This window comes from Motacilla alba, chromosome 27 (assembly GCF_015832195.1).
Source record: "Motacilla alba alba isolate MOTALB_02 chromosome 27, Motacilla_alba_V1.0_pri, whole genome shotgun sequence".
Taxonomy (NCBI): Eukaryota; Metazoa; Chordata; class Aves; order Passeriformes; family Motacillidae; genus Motacilla; species Motacilla alba.
In genome coordinates, this window is record NC_052042.1 from 4,259,005 (window position 1) to 4,270,355 (window position 11,351).

General features: G+C 57.3%; 2 protein-coding genes across 3 annotated transcripts in view; one reads left to right on the forward strand and one right to left on the reverse strand.

Moving 5' to 3' along the window:
* Window positions 1-2,685, forward strand: part of DDX42 (DEAD-box helicase 42) — a 16,244-nt gene extending 13,559 nt beyond the window's left edge. Inside the window, exons 18-19 of one of the 2 annotated variants that reach the window (XR_005259797.1) lie at window positions 206-1,809; window positions 2,517-2,685. Coding sequence is in view for 1 of the 2 variants with exons in the window: in XM_038162999.1 (XP_038018927.1) it covers window positions 206-1,369 (1,164 nt within the window). In the remaining variant the exon portion in view is untranslated. The other variant, XM_038162999.1, reaches the window with a different exon arrangement.
* Window positions 2,686-4,718: 2,033 nt separating this feature from the next.
* LOC119712043 (parathyroid hormone/parathyroid hormone-related peptide receptor-like) lies at window positions 4,719-10,163 on the reverse strand. The gene is made up of 13 exons (XM_038162851.1): window positions 10,092-10,163; window positions 9,111-9,216; window positions 8,593-8,703; window positions 8,351-8,475; window positions 8,084-8,178; window positions 7,562-7,739; window positions 7,039-7,192; window positions 6,823-6,883; window positions 6,213-6,279; window positions 5,832-5,930; window positions 5,428-5,565; window positions 5,301-5,342; window positions 4,719-5,063 (listed from the first exon to the last, which is right to left on the reverse strand). The coding sequence occupies exons 1-13, from the start codon at window positions 10,161-10,163 to the stop codon at window positions 4,719-4,721; spliced, it is 1,593 nt and encodes a 530-aa protein (XP_038018779.1).
* Window positions 10,164-11,351: the final 1,188 nt, after the last annotated feature.

The window sequence follows — 11,351 nt, forward strand, 5'->3', positions numbered from 1 at the left end:
TTGTTGGTGTTGTCTGGTAGGAGGTGTCTGTTACTAACTCTGTGTCCATAAGCACAGGAGGAATGTAATCACTCCGAGACTGACTTTTTCTAGGAATTCTGTTGCCCCAAAATCCAAGGTGGGCTTGTGAACGCACGATGACTCCGTGTTCTGTGGGGCAGCACGGAGCCAAACCCGCTCTCTCTTGTCTCTCCCTTTCCTGCAGTCCCAGTACAAGAGTCACTTTGTTGCTGCAAGTTTAAATAACCAAAAGACTGGGAGCTCTGCTGCTGGTGCCAGTGGCTGGACCAGCGCCGGGAGCCTGAACTCCGTCCCGACGAGTTCAGCGCAGCAAAACGCCGCCAACGCCGAGAGCCCCATCGCGGCCGCCGCGGCGGCCAAGGGAGTGCCGGGCTTCACCAGCACGGGCAGCTTGAGCAGCGTGCCCCCCTTCCCGAGCGCCGGCGCGCAGGGCTTCAACAACACCAACGCCAGCACCAACAGCCGAGAGGGCGGCGGCGGCGTTGTCCGAGAACGGTACAACGACGGCCGGAACAGTCGGCACGGTGAGGCCCCGCGGCGCGCCGAGGGCGGCGGCGGCCGAGGGGAGGGCGGCGGTGGCCGCTTCAGCGGCGAGGGCCAGCGCTTCAGCGGCGAGGGCCAGCGCTTCAGCGGCGAGGGCCAGCGCTTCACCAACGAGGGCCAGCGCTTCACCAACGAGGGCCAGCGCTTCACCAACGAGGGCCAGCGCTTCAGCGGCGAGGGTCAGCGCTTTAACGAGGGCCAACGCTTCAGCGGCGAGGGCCAGCGCTTCACCAACGAGGGCCAGCGCTTCAATGAAGGCCAGCGCTTTAACGAGGGCCAGCGCTTCACCAACGAAAACCAGCGCTTCAACGATGGCCAGCGCTTCAACGATGGTCAGCGCTTCAATGATGGTCAACGCTTCAACGAGGGCCAGCGCTTCAACGATGGCCAGCGCTTCAACGATGGCCAGCGCTTCAACGAGGGCCAGCGCTTCAACGATGGCCAACGCTACAATGAAGGCCAACGTTTCACCGAGGGCCAGCGCTACGATGGCCAACGCTACAGTGAAGGCCAGCGCTACAACGATGGCCAGCGCCACAGCGAAGGCGGTGGCCGGCACAGTGACCTCTCCCGGCACGGCGACGGCCGCCACGGCGACGTCCATCGCCACGGCGAGGGCCGGCACTTCACCGACTTGCCGGGCGGCAACCGCAACAACGGCGACAGCAGGAACAGCATCGAGGGCAGGAACAGCGAGAGCAGGAACGGAGAGAGCAGGAAGGAGGCCAACAGCCGAGACAACAAGACAGACGGTTTTGCTGTCCCGGAGCCCCCAAAGCGGAAGAAGAGCCGGTGGGACAGTTAGAAGCTGGGGGTTCACAGCCTGGAATCTCTGCAGGTAGTGTTGTCGTTTTCCAGAGGATTTCTTGGGGTTTTCGGTAACTGGTTGTTGAGCAGCTGGGGCAGGAGAAGGAAACCATGAGAACCCCCACGCAAGTTCATCTGCGGACAGATTCACCCGAACGAAGTGCTCACAACACTTAGTGAAAGAAATCATTTTGGTAAAGCTCCCTGGGTTCTGCTTTCAAACATTCAGTGCTCGAGTGACTCTGCTGGATTTAAACAGGTCTTCTTGACAAAAAGAAGCTGTTCCACATCCTTGGAACGTTCAGAAACTGTTGTCCATAGAAGTATAAATTAGTCTTTTCTTAACCAGCGTTCACATTTACAAACCAGTCCAGTCCACCTAGAGATGCTCAGGACCTGCCTGTTAGACATTAATCTTGCAGCAGTTTGGTCAGTATGGTGAGTTCTTCCTCCATCTCCTTTTCGCATATTCTCCCCAATAATTTGGTCTCCAGGTTACCCCTTACCTCTCTCCCCATCAACTAAGAATGTATCAATTTGCTTTGCTAAGGTGGGGCAGAGCAAGTTGGTTTCATTTTTTGTTTTTTTCTTTTTTTTTGGTGTGTGTGGAGCTGTTCAAGGGATCCTTCTCCATCCCAGCAAGCCACACATTCACCTGTAGTGTAGGTTGGACTCCCTGGCTTGTTTGTGGTCAGTACTTTAATTCCAATCCCATTGCCCAGATATTTTTTTTTCTTTTGAAAAACCTTCTGTTTTCTGATATCCTTCATTCTGGTGGAAGCCTGCATAGCAAACCTGTGTCTCTGCTGTGCCTATGCACCCTCTGTTCTGAGAGGGTTGAGTGCTTTCTTCAAATTAAAAACAAAAAAGGGAAGACAATGTAGATAGACCACAACAATCAGAGGCTGCAGCCCCCCAGGAAGTGTGGCTGAAGGAAGAAGATTCAGAAATTCAGGGATCTGTTGCTCAGAAGCCTTTAGGGAGAACTCAGAAAACAATTAATGAAAAGAAACAGCTCAAATCTGGCCTTGTTTTGGACACATGGAGTAAATCTGTAAAATCTTGCTTGCCCATTTTTAACTCATTGTGTGTATTCCCATTTTTTAACAACTTTTTTTTTTTTTTTTTTTTTTTTTTGCCACAAGGTAGGGAAGAACTTTTCAGTTGGGACATGTCAGCACCCACCGCTGGCTCGTTTCCACTGGAAGATGTACCAGAAGCTGTCAGGGTTTTGTGACATTGTGATGTTTTCTTTATCAGCTGTGCATTTACTTTCTGCTTGCTCTAGTAAATGTTTTATTACTGGTACAAAAATATGCAGCATGTGCTTTTTATTCTCCTCTTCCTTTGGCTGCCCTGGTGTGCGAATGGAGAGCTGACAGTCTGGACATCAGCTGTGTCTGTCTCACCAGCAGTTGTGGATTGTAGTTGATAAAATACTTCTGTGGTTTTTCTTAGTATCTTTCACCCCGAAATGTTTCACAAACCCTGTTTTAGCTTTGAGGTCTCCTGGAGAAGAGATTTTCCTCTGCTTTGTAAGAGGAAAGGATACAGCCCAGGACACGTGATTCATTTCCCCAGCTTTTCGTGGGGTCATGGGCAGACCTGGAAAGAGAACTCAGCAACAGCCCCAAGATCTGACTGACACCTGAACGGGCTACAGTTCAGACACCACGTGATTATTGGGGCCCCCTCAGAAACCAGCTCTTTTAAAATAGTTTCCAGAATTCCCTCCCCACAGTCTGGGCAGGAGTTGTTGCCCTGGTTTGAGCTCTGCACACTCGGTGTGAAGACAAGAGTGTTTCAGGGCAGGCTGGCAGGGCATCACAAGCTGATGTGTTCCCCCTCTCACCCTGAAGGTTCATTGCTGCAATTAAAGATTGGAGTTTCAAAACAAAATATAAAATAGCCCCATAGTCTGAGCTGCCATCTGCTCCCTCCCTCCCCGGATCCCAGCTCGCTGCCACTGGGAACCTGCCCCGTGTGAGGCATATGCTGGGGGCTCTCCCCTTCTTGTTAACACTTCCCTGTGCTCCTTGGAGGATTATTGGAATTCCTCACCCCTCTCCCAGCTACCAGGAGCCTCTTGGGAAGAGAGTGATTCAATATTGATCGGTGCCAGGGAGGCACAGGTGTCAGCTTGCGGGGCTGTGCGAGGTCCGTGGGAGGGCTGGATCCATCCCCTGGGAACAAGGGAGCAGTGTGAGCAGCATTCCAGCTGCCCTGACAGGGGATCTGGCCCTGCTGCTGTCTTCCAAAGAGACTGATTCCTTCCAAGAGATGATTTCAAAACTCTGCATCCTAAAGCCCTTCCCTGACATGGCTGTTTGTCCCTCCAGTTCCCTGTGACTCGCTTTGCCCCACAGCTTTTCACTGGAAGATGTGGGAATGCACAGTTATTTACCTGGTCCCTGTCCTTAGCAAGAAATTCCTGCCTTGAGGAGCTGTGTAGGAAGAAGATGCTCCATGCTACCACCACCACGCTGTTTAATTTATCTGCCATCTACGCAGCTCCTTGGGAATGCCTTTTCCCAGAGAGCTCTCCCAGCAGGGCAGGGGGATGCTGGGGCTCCTGTCCGTGGCAGGGGCAGAGGGAGAGCAGACCTGGCTGGGAGTGGAACCAGGGTTCCAGCCTTCCCCCGCTGCTGGCTCCAGGCTGGAAAACAAGGATGGAAACAAGCCAGACTCTCTTTATTCACTTCTTAGCCTGCAATGAGATAACAGGGCCACGACGCTTGCATGCAGGGGCCTTTGTGGTAATGGATGATGTCTTGGGGATTCAAGTGTTCCCTGCACCCTTCCAGACCGTAAAGTTTGTCCTGCCTCCTTCATCCCACCCTGTCCCAATGCCTCCTGCTCCAGTCGGTGGTTGTGTGTTGGTGTTCACTCCATCCACGAGCTGCAGAGGACGAGGGAGGGCAGGGTGGGCTGCAGAACAGCCCCACGGGCCCTCTGTGCTCCCCCCGGCTGGACAGGGGGGGAGCTGGTGCTGGGAGGCAGGATCTGGCTCGGGATGAGCTTTAACCGCCCTGGAGAAGTCACCTCCCCCTTGTGGGGGTAGGAGCGAGCACGGCGGTGTCTCCTGGTGAAGACTCAAGGCTTTGTCACATCAGTCACTTGCACGTGGAGGAGAATGAGGTTTTATGGCTTGTTTTTGGGCCGGGGTGGAGGAGGAGCAAGAGTACGTGGTCACTTTGCACCCTGGTTCTGACGGAAGGGGAGCTGGGTTGTTCTGGCTGCTGTCCCAGCCCTGGCTCTCCGTGCCAGTGTAAGCAGAGCCCGAAGCGTGAGGATCAGCATCTTTCCAGGCACATCTCCATGCCCGGGTGGAAAATCCACCCTCCGCTTCACAGCATCGTCTCCAGCTCCTTGTTGGGCTTGGGGTGACACTGAGTCAGCTCTGTCAAATCCACCGTGTTTTCCCCCGGGCCTTTCTGGCTCAGCTGCTGCTCGGGGCAGGGCAGGAGCTGGTCCGAGGCTCCGGAGCCGGGGATGTAGCCGGGCAGGTGGGGCCGGGCCGGGAGCAGCATGCCCCGGGTGCCCCCCGCTCCGCGCCCCGCCAGGCTCGTGCTGCAGCTTTGGGGGGCCTGGGAGCCCCGCCCGGCGCAGCAGCAGCTCCCGGGGCGCGCCTGCTGCCCCAAGTGCAGCGCCAGGAGCCTCCGGAAATGAGCCTTCTTGATCTCGGCCTGCACCTGGGAGAGCAGAGGGGGCTGCTGTGCCCGTGGACGGCAAAACCGCCTTGCCTCGCCTCGCCTCGCCCTTTTCCCTCCCTTTTCCTTTTCCTTTCCCTTCTTTCCCTCCAAACCCTATTGAGAGGGATGGATCTGAGCTTTTTGCTCTGGTTATTACAGCCTGGGGCTGCAAGTTTGTCTTCCCTGACTCTAAAGGGGCTGGAACAAGGAGCTTAGCTCCTCACTCTTCCCACTTACCTCCCCATTGCAGAAGCAGTAGATAAAAGCCACAAAGAAACCCTGCCAAGAGAGCAAAAGAGGTGGAGTGTGAGGTCCCTGAGCCTCCCTGGATGAGCATCCCTCAGTGCTGGGAGTGTCAGCCCACCTGGGAGGAGTTAAAGAGCATCTCGTAGTGCATCTGGATCTGCCACAGGAGCCCGGAGACCTCGGTGTAGGGCATGGCCATGAACACCACGTAGTGGACTCCGAAAAGCGGCATCAGCACCAGCGTGGACTTGAGCAGCTTCCTGGAAGGAGAGAGCTCAGAGCCATTCCCCAGGGCCTGCAGGGCAGCCCCTGGCCCTGCAGTGGCCAGGCTGGAGCTGGGAGCAGGAAGAGCTCAGAACTCCAGAGCCAGGCCTCAATCCAGCAGAGCTGCCAGAGGAGCTGGCTGCCACTGTCCTGCCAGCCTTCCTCGCTCCTCCAGCCCTTCCCACACCTCTCCTCCTCCTCCATGGGGAGCCATCCTGGCTGAACAGGCAGGACACGAGGCTTTGGTGCTGCCAGCACTTGCCTGTACTGCTGCCTGGGGTCCAGCTTGCCTGTGGTGGTCTCCCAGAGCTTGGAGGCCAACACGCGGACGATGTTGAGGAAGAGGAAGAAGTTCACCTGCCAACAGACACCCACGGTGGTGATGGTGCCCACTGTGAGCTGGGGTCTGCCCGAGGAGCCCTCGGGGACACAGACAGCTCTGGGTGAGGTGCAGGCAGGGACATGGCAGCGATGCTGCGGTCAGAGCAGGAGGGACCAGAGCCCCTGGATCCCTCTGGGCTCTCCCTGGGTGCCACAGTGGCTGGGACAAAGCTGCAGTGACCACAAGCAAACAGCTCTGGTCTCTATCAACCCTCTTCCCCCAGAAGGAATCGGGAGGTTCATGCACAGGATCCTTACCATGACTGCAGCCAGGATGGGGACCTGATAAATCCACTTCATGTTCCCTGCACTGAGGTCCCAGCACCTGAGAAGACCAGTAAAGAAACTCCTTGGAGAAACCTGACACCACTGGGAAGGGTGGCTCCCTGTACCCCCAACCACCCCAGCACCCCCAGCTCCCGCTCTCCACCCCCTTGGTGTGCTTTATGTAAATCTTGAGCTGTGGCTACAAGCATTTGTAACCATCATGGTGGGGCAAAGCAGGTTTAAATGAGCATTAATGTTCCTGAGGGCTCCTTGACCACCTCATCCCAAACTCCTGTTGTTCATATGATGGCCTTTCTCCTTTTAACATGCCTCACTCCAGAATGTGCCCTTTAGCATCCATCTCTGCTGTTTATTGATCAATTAGTGCTGCAAACCTGCAACCACCATCCTCCCAAACACAGAACAAAACTGCTCTGCATTACTGACAATCCTATCAACAAGCCTTGAGTGTGTGTTCCCTCCTGTTGTTCTTTTTGGAGATTTTTCATTTCCAAAAAGCTCTGGTGCCCACAGATACTTTGCTGGCATTTGCAGCCACTCTTCCCCTCCCAAAGGCCCTGGTGAAGGTGGATGTACATACTGTGTATCTGCCAGCGAGGCCCTGACGCTGGCCCAGATGGACACAAACACAGCAGGGAGACCTAGGAGGGCAGGGACAGAGTGAGGAGCAGGGTTGGAGGATCACCTTTGCAGATGAAACCAGTTCCTGCATCCCACTGCCCTTCCCTGGGCACTCGGTGCCGCTCGGCCATGGCCAACGCCACAGCTCCCAGCTGGGGCTGGAGTCTGTGCTCACCCCAGCCGATGATGATGAGGACCCACAGGTAGTTCTTGTTGGAGAGGAAGGCCATGAAGATCAGGCTGTGCAGGTAGAGACCTTCCACCAGGATCCAGTAGTGGTTGGTGGCCAGAAAATAGAGGAAGAGAGTCACCACCACCTTGCAGCCAACCTGTGCGAGATGCCTGTGTCAGGCTGGTCCCCAAAAGCAAAACCTGGTGGCTTTTGCTTTCTGGTCACCAAAACCCAGCTGTGCCCCATGTTCTTCTTGCAGAGACCTGCGTCTCCTCTGGGATATTCCAGCATCTCCCTTCCCATATTCCCATATATATATGTGTACAAGTATTCCCTGTACACAGGCCTAGGTACTCTGTGGCTCTGGTCTCTAGTGTAGCACCAGGACAGGGAGGAGCTGGGCAGAGCCAAAGCTGGACCTTCATCCCCTCCCCCTGAGCAGCACAGCCCCAGCCCGGGAGGATCCCAAGCACATCCCATTGCATCAGGGCTCTGAAATCCCCCTTTCTCCCCATCCATCACTTGCCAGGTGGCCCCGTTGTCCTGGCAAGGGACCCCTGAAGTCGTCCTCCCGCATCCTGTCGGCGTCGCTGGGCGCCGTGCCCGAGTAGAGCACCATGTCCTTCAGGAAGATGCTGAGGGCCCGGCAGATGAAGGAGGTGAAGAGGTGCACGTGGATGTAATTCCGTGTGCAGTGCAGGCGCCTGCGGAGAAGGGATGGGACACGAACCAAAGCCCAGCTGCCCAACCAACTCACCACACCTGGGCTCAGGCCATGGGGGCTCTCAGAGCGGGCTCTGGGCTCTCTGGGCACAGAAACCAGACCTGGGAGCAAGTGGGGTGTCCACACTGTCCAAGGGCAGGGTGGAGAGATCAGGAGCTGGTCACACTGGGGATGTTTGGGGCTTTGGGAAATTGGCTGATGCTTGTGTTGGGTCTGGGGCTGTTCCCATTCCTTTGGGGGCTGCCCCCTCCCCAGGCTCGTGTGCGTGGGTGATGGGATGAGTTCCTGTTCTCCCACACAGGAGGGGCTTTGGCCTCTCCTTACTTGAAGTAGGAGAGGATGCAGACAGCGACGATGAGGGAGGCCAGGGAGATGGAGTAGCCCACGGTGTACATGAGGTGCAGGCGGTCAAACACCTCCTGGAAGAGAAGGACTGAGCTCCACCTCCCTGCCAGAGCACAGGGGGAGCAGGGCTGGTTTGAGGAGCAGAGAGGGAAGAGCCTCCGCCCCCAGCACTTCCCCTGGCCTTTGCTTCATCCTCCCTGGCCCCCATCACACCCCTTTCCCAGCACCTCTGACAAACAAGGTCACCTTCTGGTGGCTCCGGCTCTCGGAGGAGAAGAGCAGGGCACACTCTGTGTAGTTGGCCCAGGTCTTGTTGATGCTGAGAGCCACAGCCCAGGTCCCATAGGCACTGCAGTACCTGTAGGCGTGACCTGGGAACAGCAATGAGCCCTGTGGCAGCAGAAGGACCCGTGGGAAGCCCAGACTTGTCCCTGCTCCGTGGATTGTCACCAGGGTGAGGCTGCTCTCTGCCCAGGGACCAGACTTGCCTTTGTGGTTGAAGTCGTAGATGTAGTCGGGGCAAGGCACTGACACCTCCTGGCTGGGGGAGCCCCTTGGCCAGCAGATGATCCCATCCCACTCTGGAGGGCAGCTGGGGTCTGGCCAAAGAGCAAAGACACATCTCACATCTCCAGTCAGGGCCTCAGCATAACCTCTGGCTTCCCCAGGTGTGTGCTGGCCCAGGGGGAGGAAGACACTGCCACAGATGCCCCTGGGCTGCAGAGAGGGAGAAGCTGCAGGGGGCCAGGGAAGGGGACACATCCCACCCCTTCCAGATGGGGCAAGGCCCCTCCGCAGCTCTCATTTGTGGTGTACATGGAACTGTCTGGAAAATGCTGGAGCCAGTGCTGGCTGCACCCAGAGCACAGATGGTGCCATGAGCTCCACAAACCCCCGGGAGCTGGGTGTCCTCAGCCCCATCCCACCCCAAGAGAGGACAGCATTCCCCACGGCGTAACCAGCTCCACCAGGGCTGGCTCACCCCAGCACAGCGGAGGGACAATACCTTTGATCTTCTCCAGCTGGGCCTTTATGTCCCTCTGACACTTTTCCTTGGCCTCCACCAGGAGATAGATCTGTTCTTCTTTTGTGAGAACATCATCGGGATCGACCTGCCCAGACACAACCAAGTGAGAACCCCTTGGCTCACGTCATGGCATGGCTATGCTCTCCCAGCCCTCTCCAGGAGAGTCAGGTTTGGGTGGCTTTGGGTAGATTCAACACCACAGGGAGGAAAAAAGCTCTTCCCGCATTCCTGCTCTCATTTTTCCCTCTTCCAAGGCTGACGCTGACCCCAAGCCCCTTCCCACCCTCTCCATGGTCATTTCTGCTCATGGATATATGCAGAAATCAGTGGCCTGTCGGGCTCCTGCCCCAGCTCCCTGTCACCCACCAGCAGCAGAGCTGGGTGCCCCTCTTGCCCATGCTGAGCTGGGCAACAGCTGAGCTGACCAGGATGAGGACACAGCTTTGGAAGTGAACAGGAGCTGGGATGCAGAAGGGTCACTTTCCCCAGACTGCCTCCAGGGAGCACAGCCAAATCTGGCCCCAGAGAAGAGATCCAGGACTCCCGTCCATGCTCTTCCCCAGTGCAGCATCTGGGTGGGTGAATGGGGGCAGCAGTGGGATCCTGGGGGTGCATCAGCAGGATGGGGGCCTGGCTGTGGCACTCTCACTGGCTGTGCCCAGCTCTGCCCTCCAGCCCCTCCTGCACTGCTCGTAAACCGTCCGCTCTGCTCCCCCGACGCCTCCGAGGCACTGAACCCTGGCCCTGGATGTGTCCAAGAAATGGAAAAGCCATCACTCCGCAGTGCCTCCGTGGCTGCTGGAAAGCTTTTAGCAGGAGTGGAGATGCTCTCCCCTCCTGCCCGGCAGCTCTGCAGAGCAGGACGTGAGTCAGGAGCACAGCCAGCCCTGCCCGGGCCAGTGGCACAACACTGAAAGCCAGGAGAGGGACCGGAGGAGCCCCGGGGCCACGCAGACTTACCAGAGCCGAGCTCAGGAGGCAGCAGCAGAGGAGAGTCACCGTGATACCTCCCACAGGGCCAGATGCCCCCATGGTGCCACCGTGTCACTCCGACGGCGACTTCAGGGACCAGAATCGCTGCCAGCGGTGGAGAGGGCTGGCGTGTTCAGCAGGACAGAGCATCTTCTGGGAGCACCCTCCTGGCTGCCAGCCCCACTGAGGTGAGGTGGCAGTGGGGGCACAGCCCGTACCCAGGAGATCAGGGCTGGGTGAGTTCCCTGTCCCTGTGGGATCCCTGTAGGGATCTGCTCACAGGCTCTCCAGGCTCTCCAGGGGGGTTTCTCCCCCCACAACGCTTGATCCTATTCTCTCTTAGTGTCTTGCCTGCTTCAAGCAGCTCCGGGAGCGTGTGCAAACAATTGCCGTTGGGATGGGGATGGCAGAGGTTTATTGGCTTAGCCCAAGGTGCTAAAATCCTCTTCATTCAAGGCAGATTCCTCTTCTCTTTTCAGAAACTTCTCTCGCTGCTCCGTGGCTCATTTTTCAGCTGTCACAGCATTCCCCCACTGCCCCCATGCTCCTGAGTCCCTTCTAGCCCCAGTCTGGTCCCAAGTAGCTGGAGGAAGGTGGGGAAAATCCCAGCGAGGTGGCTGGAGGCAGGGAGGCAGAGGGTGCAGGCACGTGAGCAGCACCTCGAGCTGATGCTCCTGCGATGGGATGTCTCTCAGGCAGACGCCAGTTTAACCCTTTTCCTTCTCCAGGGGCTGGAATGTGTTTTGGGGAGGTGGGCTGGGATCTGTCCTGCTCTCCCAGGCACCCGCAGTGACCTCAGGGCACATCTGCATTCAGTGCCCTCAGGAGAGGGTCTGGAGGCTCCATCCTGGGGCAGGAGAGTGGAGGGAGCAGCCACCCAGGTGGGGTCCCACACCATCACTGGGCATCAGGTCAGAGGTGGTCCCACTGCAGCTGTCACCATCCCTTGTCACCTGCATCCCCCTGGCATGGCCGCAGGGCTGTCCCCTGCCTTTCAGGGTCGTGCTGATGCCCAGTTTGCTCCTACCACCCAGCCAGCTAAAACACCCTGTGACCCCCCAGCAGCCCGAGCGTGCCCCTGGGCACAAAATGAGGCACAAAGAGGGGAGCCCTCTTTCCCCAGGCAGCTTGTCATTAGTGGGACGAGGCTGGAATTCAACAGCCCAGTGCCAAATCCCTGGAACAGCAGCTCCCAGCCTGGGCCCCTCCCCTGGCGCATATAATCCACGTCCAGACACAGCTCTTGCT

Coding starts and splice junctions, on each gene's coding strand:
- LOC119712043 (XM_038162851.1), bottom strand. CDS start 10,163: ATGGGGGCATCTGGCCCTGTGGGAGGTATCACGGTGACTCTCCTCTGC. Junction 6,280..6,822: donor GCCTCGCTGGCAGATACACA/GTATGTACATCC, acceptor TGGTCTTCTCAG/GTGCTGGGACCTCAGTGCAG. Junction 5,931..6,212: donor CCATCCTGGCTGCAGTCATG/GTAAGGATCCTG, acceptor GTCTGTTGGCAG/GTGAACTTCTTCCTCTTCCT.